The sequence below is a fragment of the Aulonocara sp. 'chitande type north' Nkhata Bay genome, linkage group LG10 (assembly GCF_057382095.1).
Source record: "Aulonocara sp. 'chitande type north' Nkhata Bay isolate Kocher_YH1m ecotype deep benthic linkage group LG10, A_spYH_male_GT1.1, whole genome shotgun sequence".
Lineage (NCBI taxonomy): Eukaryota > Metazoa > Chordata > Actinopteri > Cichliformes > Cichlidae > Aulonocara > Aulonocara sp. 'chitande type north' Nkhata Bay.
In genome coordinates this window covers 34,585,155-34,607,552 of record NC_141353.1, presented here as the reverse complement: position 1 = coordinate 34,607,552, position 22,398 = coordinate 34,585,155, and the positions used below count along the sequence as shown (strand labels likewise).

Here is a 22,398-nt window from a genome sequence, read left to right as displayed (position 1 = left end):
ACATAAACACATTTGATAGTTTTCTTTTATTTAGACAACCCAAATAAAAGGCACATAACATTGCGCATGTTTATGTAATAATCTGACAAACGTACATTTAAAAAAAAAATGTAGGAATGTTTGACCTTTCTGCTAGTCAGAAAGCCTAGTGTCTCATATATACAAAATTATCAATGTTAATGTTCTAATACAAAAAATTTATAAAAAAGGTTATCTTTCACATCTATTGTAACTACCTTATCCATGGAACTAAAATAGTTTTGTACAAAGATATACATTCAACTGCTTTCACAAATGTCCTGGAATTTCCAATTAACCATTTTCCTTAAAAATAAAGAGATGTTCAATTCCACCAGAAATATTCAGTTTATCACATCATTATTGTTTCAAATTTGGCAAACAGGCTATTATAGTGTATCTACGTAAATATAACAAAAATAAAAAAAACAAAAACGCTAGACTAATATTTTGTTTAAAACAAAACTTGGGGAAAAAAAAAAAAAAGAAAAAAAAAAAAAAAGACAAACATGCATATTGCATTTTTCAGTATAAACTCTGTCAACTCAGATGAGCTGAAACACTGCTGAAATACCATGGCATTCACTAAAAACAAACAAACAAACAAACAAACAAACAAAAAAAAAAAAAAAAAAAAAGAAAAAAAAAAAAAGAAGGTCAACAGCTACAGTGTTCGGGGTCATGCATTGTCAGTCTCGCCTGTTGTTTCAGTGGACACAAACTTGCATTTGATTAAACAGTTCCCAGCCACATACTGTACCTATGCAGACTGAGACTTTAAAGGAAATTTAAAAAAGGTAAACAGCATGTATTCCATTGTACAGTCATTTATCATTTTAAATGGACGGCTATTAAAAACAAAACAAAAAGTCTTGGACAACTTCTTCCTCACTGAAGTCAAACCCCACGATGCCAAATCTTTTAGGGAATCCAAAAAGTTACATGGAGAGGAATCATGACACGTGGTAGATATCAGTATAAAAAGAACCGCGTTCATGAGTAATGGGGCTTTTCTATACGTTTCCTGAGCGAAGCATCCTTAGCATATGGTTGGGGATGAAACAGAAAAAAAAGAAAGAAAGAAAAAAGTAAAAGTGTGCAGAAGAGTCAGCCAAAAGTATGCTGCTTTAAAAATAAGGTGACACTTAAAATCAGACCTTGATTAATGAAACATTCAGTTTGAAAATCATTACTGACATCCATTGTGTAATCAAAATCACCAACACTTTGAGGGTTGGATTCGAAATTTTAGAAGTTAAAAATTGTTCAAGTGTTCCCTCGGTTTTTTGTTTTTATTTGTTTTTTGAGCAGTACGTTTAGTCACCACCATGGTGACGGGTAACAGCCTGAAAAAGCTTCACTGCAAGGCTTTCCACAATCAGCCACTAGATGGTGCTCAAGTGCTTGCGGTTGCTGCAAAAAACACTGAGACGCCACTTTGATCTTCAATAATACTGCTGTTCACCTGTATGCAGGATATTCTTTCAGTGCAAGATTCGTTCCATTCTGAATTCATGAAGAAAACCAAAAAAAAATTAACACTACAAATAGGAAAATAAAAACAGGACTTTGTGTGTCCATACATACAAAAACAAATAGAAATATTTCATAGTCAAGAGGACAGTGTCTTGATATCCACTTGCTAAAAGCAAAAATTAAAATGCTGACGTGGAAAATACATTACTATGTCAACTGTACAAGTTAGTCAGTGTACCTCAAGAGCATACCTATTATCTGAGAATACAAAAGAAATGCTATAGCAATGTGAAAAAATATTCTTCCATGCAAGTGGAAGCTGCTGTCCCTTTTACTAGACTCATTTCCTATAACATTAAATAGTGATTAGCAGGCTATAGTTAAAAAACAAAAAAAACAAAAACCAATATACAAAGTAACACCCAGAGACTTTGGGAGAGAACTTGTAAAACATCAAATACAGCAATTTATAGTTATTGCTTCAGTTCATTTCCCATCTCCCTTTTACAAAAAGCACTGATGTGTTTTCCTAAGGAGTCCTCGAGGATGAGGAATCCTCTCATTTGTCATAATACAAATCACAGTTTCATCGTTCTAACTGACTACACTAAGTCTTACGGCTGTCCTGATTTCAAGATAAATCCTACTCAAATTCTACTCTTATTCTGCGTCCCATGCCAGTCACTTAACCTCGGTTGGGACACAGCTGGGACTTGGTGAGCTCCTACTGGCCGCACAGCTTGTGTAAATATTCACTTCAGAGCTCGGAGAAGTGAGCGCTGTTCTAGGTGAGAAAGAGCCGAGCCCGAGGTTCAGCTGTGAGGACAGGAGTCTCTTGTTTCACTTCATTTTCCCTTTCTTCTTGGCCAGTTCACCTTGCTCCCTCCTTTTTATCTTTTATTTTAATTTTTTTTTTTTTACATTTTTTACCAAGGTGGGGATGAAGGCAAGACTTGGGAGAGAAAAGGCATGCTATCCACTGGCCTCATGGCGATGTTGAGCGGCCCGGCTATATTCATAGGCATCGGGGTTGTGATCGCGACAGGGTGGGCGATATTCATAGGCGCGGTTGCCGGGATGTTCACGGAGGCGATGTTGACGGGCCCAGTGATGGTGACAGGGTGCTGGAGGCTGACTGGAGATGTGATGTTGACCGTGTTGGTGCTAATGTTCATTTGTGCGGCGATGGTGACGGGGTTGTTGTTGTTCGCATTGCCCCGATTCATCGCTGAAGTGATGGGGGCAGAGATGGTCACAGGCGTGGCTGAAGCAGAATTGCAGACTTCGTTACCGTCTGGAGAAACCCAAGAACAAGCATTTTACTTAGCTTTGCAGCATTTAGCAAAAACAAAAACAAAATAAACACCATTATCTTGTACTTTGCACAAATATTACAGCAATAGCGAGGATCAGCACAGGTCAGTGGTGCTCAACATGTACAGGTTGACAGCTTTTATGACAACTGCAGCGGTATGGTGACCAACAAAATGAGTCTTGCTAATACATAAAGAGACTGGCATTTAATACTTTTTTTTTTTAAAGTCCGCACTCTTGAAAAAAAAAAGAGAAGAGCATGAAACTTTAGGACAACACCTTAGATGGTTTGAGCTAGTTTCAAAAACCACATTTTTCTAAAAATGCTCTCCACTCGAAGCTCTGGCAAACTCACAGCCTGTACGATATTACTGCCTTTATCCCTTATTGCTTACAGTAATGCGAAGGCAATATGCAGGGATTGGTTTCCATCGTTTTTAAATGCACGGCCCTATGGTGCTGCTGTACTTGCTCCCAGTGTGTGACGAACCTTTGTTACAGGAGTTAAAGTTGGTCTGCCCGTGAGTCTTCAGATGACTGGTGATGTAGGCTGCGCTGAGCATCTTTCCGCAGATACTACAGGTGACTTTGCCTTCATGTCTAATCATGTGGGAACGGAGTCTGTCTTTGGTGGCGAAAGCAGAGGTACAGGCCTGGTGTCGCACAGCAGATGGGGTAAAAGGTCAGTGCAGTGAAATCACGATATTAAAAATGATTTAAAAAAACAAAACAAGCTGCAAAGTAGCCATTTTTCTCACCGTTACTTGACATTTAAACGGTCTTTCTGAGGAATGCACATGCTTCACATGGCAGCTCAAGTGGTCTGGCCTAGATAAAAATGACAACAAAAACATGGTTAAAATTTAAAGACGATACATTTGAGTTCCATTAGATATAGATGAGACAATTTGTACTTCATTGTGTGGAGATTTATTTATAATATGGTTTCTGTAACCCAACAAAAAGCTACCAGTTGTAGGGCTGGTATAACGTCTGCTAACACTTTTAAAAGACTTCACCAAATTCATTTGACATTTATTTTGCTTGCGATTTAACCAAACCTATATGTTGTTACAATACATACAACAAGTGTTAATAATTTACTAAAGGCGCATCATGGACGTGCACAAGCATAAAGTGAAAAGCCTAACATGCATTACAAGTGCAGAAGTGTACGGATGTGCTCTGTTTACTTAGATAATGAGGGGATGGGCACAAAAAAATCCCGAAAAATTCAGTCAATGGTAGTTAATTCTCCATGATCAATCGTGCGTAAATGTGTTTGACCTACTTTTGAACACACACACACAATGAAAAGGACATTTTTGACATGATATTTGAATAAACTGACAGTTTGATTATTATTGCTGTGCTTAGTTCCTAACATCCTTGTTATTACACATATATGAAAATGAAATGAATATGAAGTTCCAGGAATTTTCTTGATACTTCTTAACACAAGTCCTAATCTGAATTTGCATCTCTCTCTGAGGATTAGAAGAAGACCACGTATGGCACAACTGTTGTTCAACAAACAACAATAATCCATGGCTGTGCTGACTTGTGTTTCTGATAAGAACATGTACCTGTGCCAAAATATGATGTGTATATTTATAGGTATTAAAAACTGCCTTTAAGGGAAAACTATTATAACTGAGCATATAGAGAAGATCTATATTGCTCCTTTTGTTATAGAACTTTAAGCGGGGATTTGAGAACACTTAATATCTACTTACACCATGACTGTACTGATATACCTTGTCTATTACACAATAAAAAAAACAAACAAAAAAAACCCACTGAAAACTGATTAAGAAATTGCTGAAACTTGCCTTCTGTATTCCAAGTGTTCAAGCTTAAACTAAAGCTTCATAATGTGTTTTTATGTCAAACTAGCTATAAAAACAAACAAACATACATATAATTTGCAAAGTTCACAGGAAAACTGCTTGAGATTTACAGCGAAAGGCCAACATTCACAAACGTCTTCGTGGCACTGATCCTCCTCTGTCAGCATGTCAGTTCTAGTGAAGCTGTGAGCTGAATCATGTTAGAAGTGCCATAATGGAGTGAGCAAGGGCTACTGCTTTGGCAGCTGCTTCCAAACCGGAAAGTTTCATGCTGCTGGAGTCCCTTCTTTTTTTCTTCTTTTTTAAAAAATAAAATCAGAGGAGTCAAGTAGGATCTTCTCATGGGTGCCATGAACCGGAATAAAGATTTTTTTCTTTTCCCCTTGCCCCACTGATGAGGAGAGCAGACTCCAGACAGTGCCTGTCTACAGATCCGGCTGAGTGGCAGTGACTCAGTGCCCTGTTACTCAGTCCTCATTCTCACTTTCCAGTATGCTGATGAATCGCTGCTCGACGTCACCAAGTTGGAGGCATGCCTGAGATTGCCCTACACAGCACAGTGCTAATGTTACCGCTTGGCCAGGGTACACTGCTGATGTTTTTGTTGAAGCTGTGTATTGCGGCACACAGCTTGCTGTTTTTTTGTTTTTAATGTTATCACGACTCTCTGCTAAGTCAATACTGATTTATGTACACATCAGGTTTAACAAACACTTGGCTTTTAACAAAATTTTAAATGTCACTATTAAACCTTCTTAAAGTCATTACTTCATGTTAAAAGTGTTGACCTAAACATTACCGCATGGTTCAGTGAATTCCCAGGGGAAAGAGTCTGTGACATGCTGGCGGGAACTGCAAAGTGACAAGTGACGCCTCCCCCTCCTTTGGTACTTCAGTGGTGCTCTTCCATGTGCGACTTTTTAAACATGTGGTTGAAATGGTGTGGGGGGTCATTACAAGTACAAGTTTAAACTGCTAACCCCAGCAATAAACATTAAAAAAAAAAAAAAAAAAGGCCACGTTGGAGCAACACGGACACTAGATTGACATAATTATTTGCTCTATATCAAATCACAGTGCGGCTGACTATTCCAAACACCATGACGTGAATAATTCACTTACAAATGTACAAGCTGTTGGGTAGCAGTTCAGTGTACCTTGGGTAAAGCATGAAATATGTAGAATCTAGCATTTGCATTCAAAACTAACTGCATGCATGAAAGATGGTAAAATTTAATACTTCAATCTATTAAGCATGATTTTTTTTTCCTTTGCAGCAGCCATTTGTGGACTGCCAAGGACACACTCATAAAAGACTGGTTGTTAGAATGTATTTATCATTATTTATTTATTGAAATTCTGCATAGACAAGTCAGGACTTTTCCCTATGACCCCCGAATGCAATCACCAGAGGGTGAAATTACTTTTTGTCTCCCCTCCCATAAGAATAAATTAGCTCTCAGATGCACATTTCCTGTTTATAGTAGCCTTGTTAGTTGTTGATTAAAAGCACAGGAATAGAACAGAAGGGTTGTAAAAACAGCGCCATTTTTTCATCAGTTTACTATTTTCTTGTGCCACTCTGTATTATCAGTGTGGCTGACATTCTCACTGCCTACCAAACCCCTTGAAGGACTGATCACATGTACACACGAGGAGTGCTACTAGCTTCTTAGTGCACTCAGTTTCACAATTCCACAGACAACCTAAGTAAACTCATCCCAAACAAACTAGTGGCTAGTGCAACAACAAGGAGGGATTCCCAGTTACCCTGGAGAACACTTTGTCAGGTTTGTGGACAGGCCGATTAGCTTAGCTGGAGAACTCCAGTAAATAAAACCTAAAGCACTTCATTTCTTGCTCCATATTTGAGGGCTGTTCTTCGTCTAAAGTTGTCAATAAACTGACAGCTCCTGCTTTAGGAGACCAGCTGTAGTAAAAAAAAACAATCAAACAAAAAACCCCAAGCAGCAAACTACTAAGTTGGCATTCTTCACATCTTCATATGGACATTTTCCATATGAAAGGCATGACTTCACTTTGGTTTTGAACCAACAAACACTTCTTGTTGTTATCTCACACACTTTCATCACAACAGAAATGCTCTTGCAGCTGCCAGTAGTTGATTATTGTAAGCTAATGGGTCCAAGCTACTGTGGTTTTATCTGCAAGTAAGCTTGAAGCCTGACAAAATGGATGCTTGTGGGAAACCAGCTGCCACAACAAGGTAAGGTTGTTTCAAACATCTTCGAGACCTCGGTGGCCATAACATGTTTTTAGGACTTCTTGTTCTTCTTATCAGTGCAAATTATTTTTTGTTTGGGGTTTTTATCTCAAAATGACATTTAGACCATCTATTATCTGCATGGTGGTACTGTATAATAAAGAATGTTATGCCATTATCTAACAGAGACTAAAACTTCATCCAGCACCTCATGAACTAAATGATTGTAATTTAAAACAGTAATCTTATCTCCCTATGGAATTCCTGTGTCAGTCTGAATCCCTATGACAGACCTGTTTGGCAGGATATTGGAAAAACAAATTCACATTGGAGATGCTCAATGTGGAAAATTCATTTTTAACTAGAGACATACTGAACAATTTAGGTGTAGAATTAACAAATACAGACAGGTGAGTAACTGAAGGGAAAAACTGACAGCAGCATTATCAGTCAATCTAGTGGAGTTGAACTATTGATGACTGTTGTACTAGTTTCCTTACAGATCAAAGGACAAAAACCTGATCCTTACCTGGAAAAGCCTTTTCCACACACAGAACATACGTAGGGCTTGTGGACACCCCCATCGTGAGAGCGAACATGGTAGGTCATGCGGTCCTTCCTTTTAAAGCGTTGCTGGCAGATGGGACACTCAAAAGGCTTCTCATCTGAATGGGACAGCTTGTGACGATTCAGGTGGTATACGTCGCGAAAGGCTTTGCCGCACATCTCACATCCATGGTTCTTCTTGACAGGTTTGGCAGGTTTCTTCGGGACATTTTGCTGCGGCACATTGCCCATTGCAGGTGATGTCATGATACTTGTGCCTGAGGAAACAGAGGTTGTTGCTGTGGAGAGGATGCCAGCTACTGTGGAGATGTAGGAAGAGTTGCCGTTGTTTTCTCGTGGCATGGTGCCGATCATGGGGACCATGGTGGGGGCTGTTTGGGCTGTCTTCTTTGGACGTGAAACCATCTTGATACCGGTGTGGCTGGACTCATGACGTCGCAGGTGGTAACTGTCGCGAAAGGCCTTGTTACAGTAGCCGCAGACAAAAGGGGTTTTGCCTTTGTGTTCTTTCTTTATCACAGGCACTGGAAGCCGCTGACCACCTCCGCTGGCGACATTGTCTTTGAGAAGCTCAGCAGCATTGGCAGGTGGCTTCTGGTCTATTTGGATAGGCAGGATAGGCTTCTGGTCAACTTGCTCAGCTCCTGCATTGAGAAGTGGTAGCAGGCTGTTCTGGGCCACCTGGTGCTGGTGGTGGAGGGCTTCATTGGCCTGCTGATGAATCAAACACAGAGGGTTTTTGGTTAAATGAAGACGAATACTATACTTCTACTTATAAAACAAAAGTAACAAGGTACTAAAGATAATACTAAAGATTTAATAATAATAATAATAATAATAATAATAATAATAATGATAACAACTGCGAGAGAAAAATAAAGTCGCCATAATCTAAAGAAAAACAAAAAACAAACTTAATGACCAAGAAACAAAAAGCGTTGAAGCCAGGTGTTCCCTCACTGGAAACTGACAACTCAATAAACACAATATGTGTTAGTAATCTGTTACAGAATACAAAGCTGTGCTGGATGAAAAAGGATACCATCGTGACGGTGCTCACATTCATCATGTGACTGCAAAACAGGCATACCAAATAAGAGCCGTAGCAGAGCGCAGTTTAACTACCAAGAAGGCTCCTAAAGAGCAGGCCATCATCTCAGGTACCCAGCTGATTTGGGATAACCATACTTCTGCTCTATTGTGTAAGTAAAGGAGTTAAACGACAGGAAAATAAAGGGCAACAGAATAAAAATAAAACTTTACATCGGGAATAACTGCTTTGAGATTTTTTTGCACCCCCCCTGGGGATCTGCAAGTACAAACCAATGCCAGCTACTGCCGCAGCACAAATGGGATGAAATGGCTGGTTGTAATTACCAATAGCAACAAGATGCTAAGCTGGGGTTTCACTCATTAAGTAATCAAATTTCCTGACTAAATGGATCAGACACAATTTGAGTTTTGTACCATTGCTGTGACCAGCTAAAATCATCCATGACTGTTTGGGCGTACTTGGGGCAGAATGGAGATAGTGGAAGCTGTATGAAATCCGGCTGCCTTATTTTCTTTAAAAAATAAATAAACAAACAAAAAAAATGACATCACAATAAATATCAATGGAGTTTAATTCAATTAGTTCAGTTAAAAAAAAAAAAAAAAAAATCTATCACACTTCTCATAACAATTCATTCTTTTTCATATATCCAAATATGAAAAAAAAGAAAAGAAACACAGTTAACACCGTTTTTTCAGCGACTGGACACACTCAGGACTACTCTATCGATGTTGTCAACCACCAGCGAGAAAAGCAAGCTGAAATACTTGACCTTTCTCTTTGAGGTTCAATCATCCATCGAAGAAGGCTAGCCAAGAAAAAAGTTGCAAAAGAGAAGACGGGACAGAAAAGAAAAATGAACCTCACAATGTCCTCCTTATGTCATCTAGCCTATTGTGAAAGACACAAATCTGAGCAGTGATGCACTCGGGCCTCAGCAGGGGATCTTTGTATGCTCATCTTCATTGATTTGGCTCATCTATTCATGGGACGGGGACATTGTTTATCCACACACTACTCAGCGAAACTAGCCGTCATTCCTACATATGCAATGGGACCTGGGAACTCGAGGAGAATGCCACCCATCCATTTGTCTGAGCACCTGCTTACACTTGCCACCTTCCAGGATTAGTCATCATCATGCCAATGCTAACCCGTCCGTTGGCACAACAGGGGTGGGGAGAGCTTTATGTTTGGGTTGGAGGGGGGAGGTGGGGTACTAGCAGTGAACCCCCCTTTGTGAAGCTTGTGAACAGCAGACGTAGCCAGTGTAGACAGCCTGGCCCTCTATGCAGAGGTGCAGGGCCTGTAAGCTGCTGTGCCTTCATGCAGCTCTGACCATTTTGACACAAATGCGCTCTGACAAGTGGGGCTGCTCCCTCATAAATAACATCAAAATGGAGGGAGTGTCCTGATGGCTCCATGGGCCACTGTAGGCTTGAATTGCGCTCACGGTCTGAGTTAGATTATGCGCTGTCTTTCTTTAGTCTTTTGTGCCACACTCTACAGCTGCTTGCCGAAATCTCAATTTTTCCATCACAGGCAAAAACTGATGACAGGGATGAAAAGAGGGGCAGAGAAAGAAACAAAACTTCTAATTACATAATTTGTTTTTCGAGTACATCTAATTTTTGAGGAGTTTTTTTCTAGGTCCTTCTTTCAAGTTCTGAATTTTTTTGGCTGCCGTCTAGTTTGCTTAGTGGGCAAACTTCTGAAATGTTGTCAATCCCCTAATTTTTTTTTTAATGATCCCAAAAAGTTGTACTTCAGGGATTCATTTGGTTAAGGCGCATTTTTTCGTACAGATATTTGAGTTCTACTAAGAGTGAACAAACCTTTAAGGACATTCAACAGAGGCTAGTCTTCTAAACATCCAGAATGGGTGGCATTTAACACCCCTATAGCTAATAGGTGTGCTGTATTACAATGAGCAATCGCTGTGACATTGAGACAAATCACATGTCAAAATAAATAGATACATTTAAAAAAAACACCATAAAAATGTACCCAAAAAACTATGAAACGCTTAAACATCTACAAAAATAGCCAAGCAGATATACCCTGCATTTCTGATGTAACCCATTTTATAGACCTGTGCTTTTCATTTCAGTCAAAATGACCAGAATTATATTGTACCGTAAAAACATGAACCTTCCATATGAGCAGAAAAACACATGGAACTGATTCTCGACGGCACCAACAAGCCTCAATATTTTCCTTTCTTTTTTAAACAAAGGTAATAATAAGTAATATATGTAACATATTTACCTTTGTTAAAAAAAAGAAAGAAAAAAAGAAGTAATATACGTAACATAATAACAAGGGGGGGGGGGGGGGGGGCAGCAACAAGCAAAATACTGTGCACGTTGGAGGAGAGAGAAAAAAATAAAAAAATAGAATACATAATAGTTACTACCAAGTCTAAAGCTCTAGCAAGAGCATCCAAAACATGTTTTATATAAACAGTGATTGTGCAATTTCAAAAGGGGTTGTTTGTTATGAAGGTCCAGTTTTAAGCAGAACAAAGACTTGGAGTTAGTGATACTTGATAACATCCCTCACTAACACCATGCTTATGCACACTCTTTCAGTGTCATGTAAGTTGGGTATTATTTCAAGTCAATGTGAGTACTGAAAAATTTAATATTTTCAGTACAGTCTATTCATCTGATGAGCTTCATTTAGTTACTGAGATTTGCCATCTGAATGTTTTGGTAAAATAGGGCAAAACAGAAACAAAGAATCTTTTACACAATTTCCACTTACCATAAAGCATTCGTTTTCACTGTGGGTTTCTGAGTGGCTATTGCAGTTTCTGGAGAAAGCCAAAACTGATTTTCGTGCACACATGGATTGCGTTATAACTTTTCTCACTTACCTAAAAGGGTTATTAGTGTAACACTTCACACATCCATGTTCAGAGTGCTGAAAACAACATGATTCACCAATTTTCCTGAATGTAGCCTCACAAACACTGCCCCCCCCCCCCCCTCCCCTCTTTTGAACATGTTTTCCCCGCATTGTGCATTTACCTGACAGGAGGATATGCAGCAGGTAATATTTAAGCTGGTTTACGCAACAACACTGGTCATTTAAAACACCTGACAAAGCTTTTCAGAAAATATCACCAATTTTCATGTAAACTTCTTGTTTACAAAAAACAAACTATAATGTGTTGAAAAACAATGAAGTTAAAAAAAAATGCTTCAAAGTGTTCCAGGAGCCTGAATTTAAAGGCACACTGATTTACATGAAACTGACACAGTAACAGTGTGAGGTACATAATACACGCAGGGCCTCTGGCTAGACGCCAGATACTGCATGACAAATGACATTGTCTGTCTGCCTTTTCAATTATGAAGAAATAGTACACAAAGATGTGAATGAACGACCACTCCGACAGCAGAGCAAATTATCAGAAACTCAGGAAAAAAACAAAGTGTCCAAAAAGCAGTGAAATGAACACAACTTAAGATGGATTTCTTTAAACTATTTGCCAAAGTGAGCTATTCAGATTCTTTGCAGCCATTGATGTCCTTACACCAAGCAGTGAAAGCTTAATCAGAGCATTAATGATCAGTTTTTTTCCACACTTTAGAAGACTTTTAAAAAGAGAAGTGGCTCTTTAGCATGAAAACTATAAATTGTGCACTTCTATTCACATATCCTGTTTTTTCCCCCGTTGTCATTGACATATTTATTTATTACACAAAATATATTACTATTAGACAAAGGGTGCAGCACCAACTACTGCAGCAGGTTAAACTCTAGACCTTCATCTGATCATTAAAGCCTGGAATAAAATAAAGTTGTGAACATTACATATGCAGATTTGAAGGGTTTACTGAAAAGTAATTTTTGGGAATGATCCTGAAGTTACTGGGAAGTTCCTCCCACGAGGAGAACTTTGCAACACCCACTAAAGTGTTGAGTCAAAGGTAAAAATTAATTTTAAGCACTGGAAATACACAAGAGACCGCAGAATAGTGGTAAACCTGGAAAAATGGTGCGTATTGGGAATGGAAACTAAAAATATATATATTTATATTGCATTGGGGTTACACAAAAACGGACTCAACTGTAAAACATGAAATCTTTATCCTTACAAAACTCATTTGCTCCATGTTCCGAGCTCATTTCTTGTAGCCTAGGTAAGGCCATGCGATTGAGAAGCTCACAAATACGAGTGAACAATAGCCTTCATTCTTAGCACATATTGAAATTCACTAAACCGTGACAGATATCACTCTAAACCGCAGCACTCGCTTTCCTTCCCAGCACGCATTTATTCATTTCGTAACGCCGTTGCTAATTTCAAATGCGCCTCTTCGCTGCTAGTGTTAGCTGATGTTGTGTGCATAGTTTGAATTCCTTTCCACCACGGTCACCAGAATAAATAGCTTAGTTAATAAGCAGAGAATCTGCACAGCGCTGGTCGTCAAGTCTTGTAACGTTAGTTTTGCAAGCTCATTATGGCAGCCTCGCCCACATTAAGCTAAATTAGCAAGCGAGTGTAATTAAGGTAGCCCGAACATCGTTAGCTACTTGGCTAGTTAGTGTCGAACCGGCTGGAGCAGGCGGAAAGTTCACCGCGGACTTGAGAACCGCCGTTAGTAAATCTCAGCAGCTAAAAACCTCTGTGTACACTTAACCAGAGATTTGCCAAATCTACAATGCGTGTTCTGTTATCCACGCTACACTGAAACATGTCGCAGCGTTACATCTCATTATCCCACGGCGCCTGATCAAAGCCTTCAGTCAAAGGGGGGAAAAAACAGGTCTGTCTCGATTGTAACGGTGCAGTGGCGTCTCCTGCTTCACTCCAAGTGATCCCGCATGTTTGGCTCCGGCTAGGCAAACAAACTTAAAAAAACAAGGAATCACAAACGCTGTCGAAGTATTAAACGCAAATACCCAAATATCGTCGGGGTAAGAAAACATGCCGCTTTTCAAACAATGCTTGGAGAGATTAGATTTTTTGTTCTAGCGTCATTCCCAAGCCTCACAGCTGGAAGCCTGGATTCATATACCATTGTTTTGCTTGGTTACTTGTTCTTGACATTAATCGTTTAAAAACTGGATTTACCACTAAGATATGAAGCCGTTTGCAATTCTACGGTTGTTTTACCGACTATTCCGGTTTCCCTCCAAAAGAGACAACTTACTTGAAAAAGAAACGTACTCCAGCTCGGCTCCATTTCCACACTTACTAATTCTGTAGGAAACCTAGTAGAAGCCTACAACAAAGCAACCAAACATGGCAGCTAAACAACTTCCGGTGACCTCAAGGGCTGAACCACTTTGCGCAGGATTTGGCGGGGTTCATTAAATTTCGTATTTTGAAATGAATTCGTACGCATAACTCGTGAAATATGAATTAATCACTAACAAGAATAGCAACTTACGATGTATGTTGAATTCAAATTCACAAGAGATTGTATGAATTGTTCCCGTGTTATTACGATAGTAATCTGGTGGCGTTGGATTTTTAAAACTCCCCCTGGATGGTTTTTGCTGATGCTGTGAGGGGAATTTGTTATATTAGATTGTCGCATGTGGCTGGGAAATGATTGCGTTTCAGTAACGTTTCGTCCTTTTTAAAAGGGAAAAAAAAAGATGCTAGCGTGTTGTTCTGCATTACAAATAGTTGGGCGGTCGTCTTTCCCACTGTGCCAAGTGGTTCATTTTAGAGAAGTAATTTGAGTGCGAGTTTATTTTCATTCATGTAATAGGGATGAATGAAAAGGCAGAGCCATAATATCCTAAATTTACTTTTTACGTCATGTACACTTGGGTTAAAAGTGATTCTAGTTCCATCTTTCATCATTACCTGCAGAATTTGGCTATTAGTATTTACCACAACCTCGAGGTAATGATGCAAGCCTCAGATATGCTTCTGAATAGATAAAGTCCTGTAGATGCTGTTTTTTTTTTTTTTTGCGTGAGATAACTTGTACATTAAACAAAAACAACATTTTTATATAAGCTCTTGGAAAATGAAAATTGTCACTTTCTAAAAAAAGGGCTTTCATCCTTTATTTACAATTCACACACACACATACACACGCACGCGCACAATGCAGTGCAATCCTTAACTGTCATCCAAATGTCAATTGTCATTCACCATCCAACTGTATAAGGAATGGTAATATGTTAGGGACTCAGTGGTAACTGACAGGGAATGAGTCATAGTTTCCTTGTATTATCCTGGTGGTGTGAGTCAGATAGGTTTCATTCCTTAATCTTAGTCAGGTGATAAGAAAAAGTTGATATGACATTTTTCTTTGGAAATGAATAATTCATTAACATTCTCCACTGAAGCTGACCAAGAAGTCCTCATAGATAGAGACAGACAGTATAGGTGAAAAATATATCGTAAACCATACATTACTAAAAAAAAGGTACAGAGACTCTGCAAGACCAGTAGGTGATGCTACAAAACCTTAATAAGCAACAGGAGGTCTTACTACTTCAACAATTCCATGTTCCCTGTTAGATTTATAATTTCATTGTTAATACAAGTTAAATAATATTCAGACTGACTGGTAATGTTCAAAAGTTCAAAAAGTATTGTAGTTCATTCTTAAAACCTTTCTAATGAACATTGGGAAAATAATAACTGGACACTGTGGGGATTTTTCACTTTTCATTTTGAGATTTTGGAAGAAATGTATTACAAAAAATTGGCAACCTGTTCAGGGTGTGCCCTGTCTCTCACCCTATGATCACAGGGACAGACTCTAAAACCCTCGTGATGCTGAATTGGGCAGTGGAAGGTGGATGGATGGATGGATGGAAGAGCAAAGTAATAATGTCTTCCAGAGAATGGCTTGTTCTTAAGGTTAACGTGGATACAGATCTGTGCATGAATCAGTATTGTACACACTCCTTCTAGTGCATTCTTTAAACTCTGCTTATCACTGAATGACTGTTCAATGAAGGAGCCCCATTGTAATCTATTCTCAGTTTTTTCCAACTGTATATTGAAAGTTTTGAATCTCATACAGTCCAATCAATGTTTTAGTTGGAGGTATTCATATCTCCCTAATCCAGCTCCAATGAAGAAAAAGTGTCCAACAATGAACTTCAGCTGAAAACAAAACTTTATGTTGACTGTCAGTCCAAGCTGCTTCAGTGTAAATTTATATCTCGACATCAACTCGCAGTAGAGGTACGTGCCCCAGGCCAGGAGCACTACTATCAGAAGCCAAGTACTGGGCATCTCATTTGAGACACGGGGGCACTCCATGGATAAATTCAGACAAACCAGAATTTGCCAAAATGTAAATGCATATTTTCATCAAAATAGTAAGAGTAATAAAAAAAATGGAAAGGAAATCAAGTTTGGCATGTTGTAAATGTCTAAAATGATTTTTTCTAAAATGAATGGATCAGTGTGAGTAAACTATTAAGGTAATACATTTTAGATTGTGGTTCTCTCCTCAGAATTGCAGCTTCCTATGTGTAATGAGCTTTAACAAGCAAAACATATGGGATTATCTGGAGTTCATTATGTATGTGTATATTGAAACTGCTGGGAGAAGGAAGAAATGATGCAAATGAGGTGAAACATTTTATGCAATTGATCTTGCAAATTGAGTTCTAACATATGCTGTAATCAACTCATCATTGTTGTAGGAGGAATTATCCTAAAGAATTCCATATAAATAGGTAAATAATGTTTAAAATAACCATTCACCACAACTCAGATTCTGTTTGGGTTTAAAGTCTGTATGTCAGTGACTGTAACTCCAATGTCACTGGACTGTAACTCATTAGCTGCAAAACACTTTATGTGTTATCCAATGTGAAATCAACATGTTAACAATATAAGTTTTTCTCTACGAAAAACTGGGCAGCTTGGAACTAAATATCTGTGCTTACATCCTTTGTATGGTTAAAATAAAGACCAGGAGGGGTCACTGCTGTCCAGTGTAGTCTTCCGGAGCTTTCATGTGCTGTTGGATTTATTAAAATTTAGAGCGTTAGCCTACATTTTGGACATCTAAATCGTCCTACTATCATTGAGGACTAATCCCCCCCATGTTTCCAATTTAGACCATTAAGAGAGAGGTTGTTTTTCAGCTTTCCCTCTTTATAATATATATTTTAAAGTGTAATGAGGAGACTACTTAAGTTTATTAAAACTATTGAGCTGTTTGGGGGAAAATGAATTAATCATCTGATGTACGACACCATTTTCCAAGTTTTTTGTGTTTATTTCTTTACGAGGATAGCTGCTTCCCCGCAGGTCGCTTATGTCAAAGTAATCAGAAGTCGGAGCTTACTGCAAGCATTTGAAAGCATCACAAAAGCATTTGTCGCACCTGCTGACAATTCATTGGAAAATGCCGAAAACCTGTAGTAAGACTACAACGCTGTCATGTTTAGGCAATTACAGGTAGGAATTGTCATATGTTACAGTGTTACTTAATTTGTATCGTTTATCGTGAGTGACATTAGTACACTCTTTATCACTGCTAAAGAATGAGGGCAAAGCAGCTTAAAGGGAGAGCATTATGGCCAAGCTCAGGACTAGCCGTGTCGACAACCTATGCGTAGTGTTTAAAGTTCAAGAAAACGAAAAACTAATAACAACAGACCAAACTGCGCTTTCCAGTAATAAAATACGACGAAAATGCATACCTAAATGTTAACTGTAAGATAAACTGAGTTGCTTTCGGACATTTCATAGCTTTCTTCTAAGAGCATGTGATTTAGCTTGGATTAGGTTTGAATTTACAGTTTACTGTTCAGCATGGCTTCTCGTTATACATATGGAGCTTAGTGGAGGCTCCCATGCACATAGCTTCAGTTTTCAATCATTTAGTGATGATGCTGAGTATCTGAGAGCAGGAAAGCTACGCTCTTTAAAACACTGTATGTTATTATGTAGGATAGATTGAGGTGTGTCAAAGATAAGTTTTAGATAAGATCACATTCCTTATCTAGGGTGCATGTTTCGTTTGTTGATACTACAGCGGGGGATACCAGTTCCTATACACACCCAAATATATACAGGCTACTTTTCTATTGAACTGAATTAGATAATAGATTGATACTGAAATAAAAATAGTGATACTGCTCTGCAGTTTGATAACGTTTTTTTAAATGATTTTAACCCCAAGGTGTAGAAAGGACTTCAAATCCAAGTTTTAAATGTGGATTATGTTTTTCTCAAGAAGGTCAGAGGTCATGTGAAATGTAAATAAAAACAGAATGACATGATTTGCAAACCATGTGAACTTTGTAACTCTGTAACTGAAAATGGTACAAAGATAATACATGAGTTGTTAAAATTGAGATGTTTTATTTTCATATTTTTTTTTTTTTTTTTTAATTTTATTAAATCTAGTGGTCTTTAATTTGATGCCAGCAACATAATTCAACAAGTCAGGTCAGGACCACAGCAGTTCCTATTTATCTGTGGTTTCTGCAATGGTTTAGGAACTGAGAAGGTCAGACCAGCTTTAATATCTTTTTTGATATGACTTCAGCTGTACAACAGTATAAATCTTCCTTTTCATTGTATAATGTGTTAAATATTTTCAGTGGTGTTGTTTTTGGATAGGTGTGGAGTGCAGCCAGTCCAGTTTAGCAGCTAAACTCTTACCACAGAGGTATGCTGTTGTAATGTCTGCAGAATTGGGCTTGTCATTGTCTTGTTGAAATAAAGAAAGACTTCCCTGACACTTACAGCTGTACGTACATCCATCCATTGAGTCGTCCACTGTGGGGTTGTTAATGTATTGCAGAACTAATACAGAGCCAGACAGCCATTCACAGACACACCTACAGCTAAAACTCTACAGAGAAAGTGTGGATTTGAACCCAGGAACTTCTTGCTCTTAGGCATAAACCACAAACCACAGCACCACCAGACTTTCAGCCTTTCTGTATATGCCTTTCTACCATTCAGCATTATCTGTGCTTTCACAGATGTGCTAGTCATGTGTATGTCATAGTACTTATGATTAATTACTGACTGAATCTTTTTGCCAATTACTTAGTTAAACTCTGACAAACACAAGGTTCTTGCACTCTGTTATGCTTTCATCAAAGCTAGTCTGTGTTCACCTCTTGTTTCTTTTTTCTACAGATATCACTAAGAGAGATCCAAACCCAGAGTTGATGTTTTCAGCTGCTGTCAACAGCCTCTTTTCTAATAATTTAAGGTTCTCATGATAAATTAATCAGTTGCTCAATAACTACAGAATAGTTTAATCATGTTTCACTTAATGAAAAAAGACAAGGACAAGGAAAAGGATTTGAGCAAGAAGGAAAGGGATTTGAGCAAGAAGGAAAAGAAAGACAAAAGAGAAAAGAAAGAACGTATGTCTCAGTCTGAGTTAAAGAGTCTAGAAGAGATGAGCATACGTAGAGGCTTATTCCCACTTACTCGAGGAAACTCCAAGAAGGAATCTAGGAGCAAGTTGGAGATTTCTAGCCCTATCCCAATTAAGGTGGCCAGTAACACGGAACGCTACCTGACAGACGTTGATGCTGAGCATCATCACAACACTGTGGGGCAAATAAGTGCAAGCACCTCTGAAGATGTAAAGGGAATTGAGCTGTTAAGTAATCGCAGCTCTGTGAAGGAGAGGGCAGCTAAATTTGGGGAACTGGCCAAGGTGAATACAGTGGTGGGCCAGAGGAAAGTAGCTACCTTAACTCAGGTGACCCCAAAGGACAATGCTTTGGATGCTTCAGAGCTTTCTGGCCATAACTGGACTACACCATCTACAAAGTTACACCCGAGGTCAAAGGGCACCATCACAGTTCAGATTCCTGATATTGTGGAGAAGACCTTTCCTGGTGCAGACCTACAGTTGCCTGCACTTGTCTCTCCACCAGTACCAGATCCAAGAGAACTTGAGGTACAGCGACGCAGCACTGGGGACTTTGGCTTTTCTTTGCGAAGAACCACCATGGTAGACAGGCAGTCTGATGGTGGGGTGTGCCGGCGTGTTGTACACTTTGCCGAACCAGGGGTTGGGACTAAGGATCGGGCTCTGGGCCTGGTGCCAGGAGACAAGCTTGTAGAAATCAATGGGATTAATGTGGAGAACAAAAACAGAGACGAGATTGTGGAGATGATTCGTCAGTCTGGAGATTCAGTACGACTAAAAGTCCAGCCAATTCTCGAGCTGAGTGAGCTGAACCGCAGTTGGTTGAGGACCACTGAAGACCTAAGCAAAGATGTAAGTAGTACTCTTGACTTGGTCTGTTGTGTGAATATTATTTTGCTTTTTAAAAAACTCTACCCTTGATGCTAATCTATTTCTGTGTCATCACATTATTCTTAATACCAGAACCTGTTTTTGTGGCTTGTTTGCTTTTAATGTTGGATTATCTGAGATTTTTACATTTTTGAAATCATTGTTTTTACTTGAATTCCACTGAGAAACACAGTGGATCTGTTCTGTAAATACACATGTACTTGGGGTGAATCTTTTTAAAATTACTACAAAAGACCCTTTTTCTGTTATTTTGTATTAAGTATGTACTTTTGCACTGACCTTTAATAGACTAAAAACGGATGCATTATGGGTGGAGTTGTAATGACATTGGTAATGTGATTTTGTACTCGCATGTATGGGGGAGTGTCTCAGTGTGTGTTTTGAAAGAGAGAATATGTTCTGGTGTACATATAATCCCCCTCCCACCCCCCCAGTCCTTTTGACACCAAACAATGGGACGCTGAAGGAAACAACGGCCCGAATGCCGCCACAACACATGGCCATATGGTCTTGTAAGACTTGGCTGCCTGCCTATTCAGTTCTTTTCATCCAGATAATCGTGTGCAACAAGTGAAGGAGCATAGAGTTAAACTCTTTATTAGCTGGTGCAACAAACACCTGAATACAAGCATTTTGTTGTTGTTGTTGTTTTTCATAATACAGTTTATACAGTTGGTAAGATAAACTTTGGTTGGGGATGGCAGTATGTGCTGCTTATGAAGGCACATTAGTGATGTTTGGAGCTGTAATGGAAATACTGGAATATGTTTAAATTAAAAGGTCAAAGCATACCCTTTTCACTTTTGGATGTAGTTTTCTTTAAATACAACTTTCATTTTTTTAAATTTAATTGTAATTTTGCTCATTTCTAACTAATGATGTTTTTGAAAAAAAAAAAAGTAATATTCAAAAGGAGTTGGTGTTGGTGATAATGATGATGATAAAATAACAGTAGTAGGACATGTAGTATTAATTTTAAAGACCATAGATTTCCCAAGACAGCTTCATTAGATGGTACACCTGGTCAGAAGTTTGTTAATAAAGTATGAACAAATTCGGGTACAAAAATATTGATAAATTCCTGATTTGTGCATGAAACTCATACATACAGTTTACACACAGTGCATATACTTATGCACTGTGTGTCTCTTAGTGAATAAGACCCAGTTTCTCCATTCTGTTAGAATACATCAGCTAGAACTATTTAAATGAATGTGTACACAGCCCAGTTGCTTCCCTGAAATAAGTGACTGTCTACTTTGTCCTACATTCAAGCAATCTTGACGATCAAAAAGACAGGCCTTTTGAAAAAGCACAAAATGTGCATGTGAGGCTGACCTAGAACCAGCAGCACTATTTTTAGGTGGTTATAATAAGCTCTGGATTCTCGATCTAGAGCTCTGCAATACAGTACGAGACCATATGATGCACCGACATACAGTAATTTTGTTTATTGGCTTAATTTTTTTTAATATATTTTTAAAATATACTTATTCACTGTCTTTTCATTAGTCTATTAAAAGTTTACTACTACTGGAGATGGTTTGTTTTGTTTAGCTTAGCATAAAACATGGAATGGGGAAGCAGCTCCCCCAGGGTTTTTTTTTTCTTTTTCTTTTGTTTAAAGAGAGAGGTAAAAATATCAGTCATCACCACTAAATCTCTCAAATGAAGACATTATATCTATGCCTTTATGTAATGATGCTTTAGAAAGGATAAGTTGTGTTTTTAAAGAGCGTTATTTCTTGGCAAGGAGCATTGACTTTGTCAAATCTTGTCATCATTGTCAAGTTGCCAAGCAACCACTGACAATCTTTGTGACTGCTGTGAGAATACAAGAATAATAAGCCTGTTACTGAACAAAAACTGGCTAGGATTGGTATCGACTAAACACCTGCTCTCTCACAGTTTGCTGCCTGTTGTTTTTTTTTTTCTTTGTCATTATTGTGTCGTGTCTAAATACTGTATTGTCAGAGGGTTTGCTCGAAGGCTACGTATGTCCTTCACCTTTTACAAACAGTTCTATGCAGCTGTCATTAAAACAAATATAATCTACAGCAATTCAAATGAACTTGGATTAAATGAATACCATGTCAAAGTGTTTCATATTTGGTATTCAAATAGTCAGTGGAAGATCCCTATCAACAAACAGCACTAACCCCTGCACCAAACTTAAATTGCCTTCATCTATGCACCACTGAGCATGTTAACCCTTTAAGCATTGGGTAAAAGCCAAAAAAACACGACCCTTTTTCCCCCCCTCACAGTAATTTCTTCGTTATAGACACTGAGTTTCTGTGTGCTTGAATAATATGACTGACCTGACTCATAGTCCTCTTCCTGCTGTATATGAGTGCGTGCCTCTGAGTGATATAATGATACTTGCAAGAAATTTTAAAAGGAATTAGCCACCAGATTTCTCAGATTTCTTAAGTGAAATATGTCAAGATTTATGCAACTCCTTTAAAATAATTTAAACCTGAATTATGCACTGAGTTTTTGCTTCTCCTACATTTTTACATAGTCTGCTTTAAAAATTATGTCCAGCCCTGTTTACTTAACCGACTTAAAATCTGGGTCATCTCTTCTAATTTTGACAGTAAAGAATGATGTCCCATAATTTATTTCTACTTTAAGCTTGCAAAGACACAGATA

At 38.4% G+C, this 22,398-nt stretch overlaps 2 protein-coding genes across 5 annotated transcripts in view; one reads left to right on the top strand and one right to left on the bottom strand.

Annotated features, from left to right (window-relative positions):
• Positions 1-7: 7 nt before the first annotated feature.
• On the bottom strand, positions 8-13,783 carry vezf1a (vascular endothelial zinc finger 1a). Of its 2 annotated transcripts, none has more exons than XM_086309645.1 (5): positions 13,669-13,783; positions 7,412-8,163; positions 3,567-3,636; positions 3,299-3,461; positions 8-2,788 (listed from the first exon to the last, which is right to left on the bottom strand). In XM_086309645.1, exons 1-5 carry the CDS (start codon positions 13,699-13,701, stop codon positions 2,421-2,423), a joined length of 1,386 nt encoding a protein of 461 aa, XP_086165771.1. In that variant the 5' UTR covers positions 13,702-13,783; the 3' UTR covers positions 8-2,420. The 2 variants fall into 2 exon arrangements, with proteins under 2 accessions (XP_086165771.1, XP_086165772.1); XM_086309646.1 differs by lacking the exon at positions 13,669-13,783 and adding an exon at positions 12,610-13,263.
• Positions 13,784-16,776: 2,993 nt separating this feature from the next.
• The window catches only part of LOC147321278 (unconventional myosin-XVIIIa-like), a 61,025-nt gene continuing 55,403 nt past the window's right edge, over positions 16,777-22,398 (top strand). For 2 of the 3 annotated variants that reach the window (XM_086309642.1, XM_086309639.1), the window contains exons 1-2: positions 16,777-16,904; positions 18,603-19,704. In XM_086309642.1, the coding sequence (XP_086165768.1) occupies positions 18,730-19,704 (975 nt within the window). In that variant the 5' untranslated portion in view covers positions 16,777-16,904; positions 18,603-18,729. Of the gene's footprint in view, positions 16,905-18,602; positions 19,705-22,398 lie in introns of those variants that run through there. The other variant, XM_086309644.1, reaches the window with a different exon arrangement.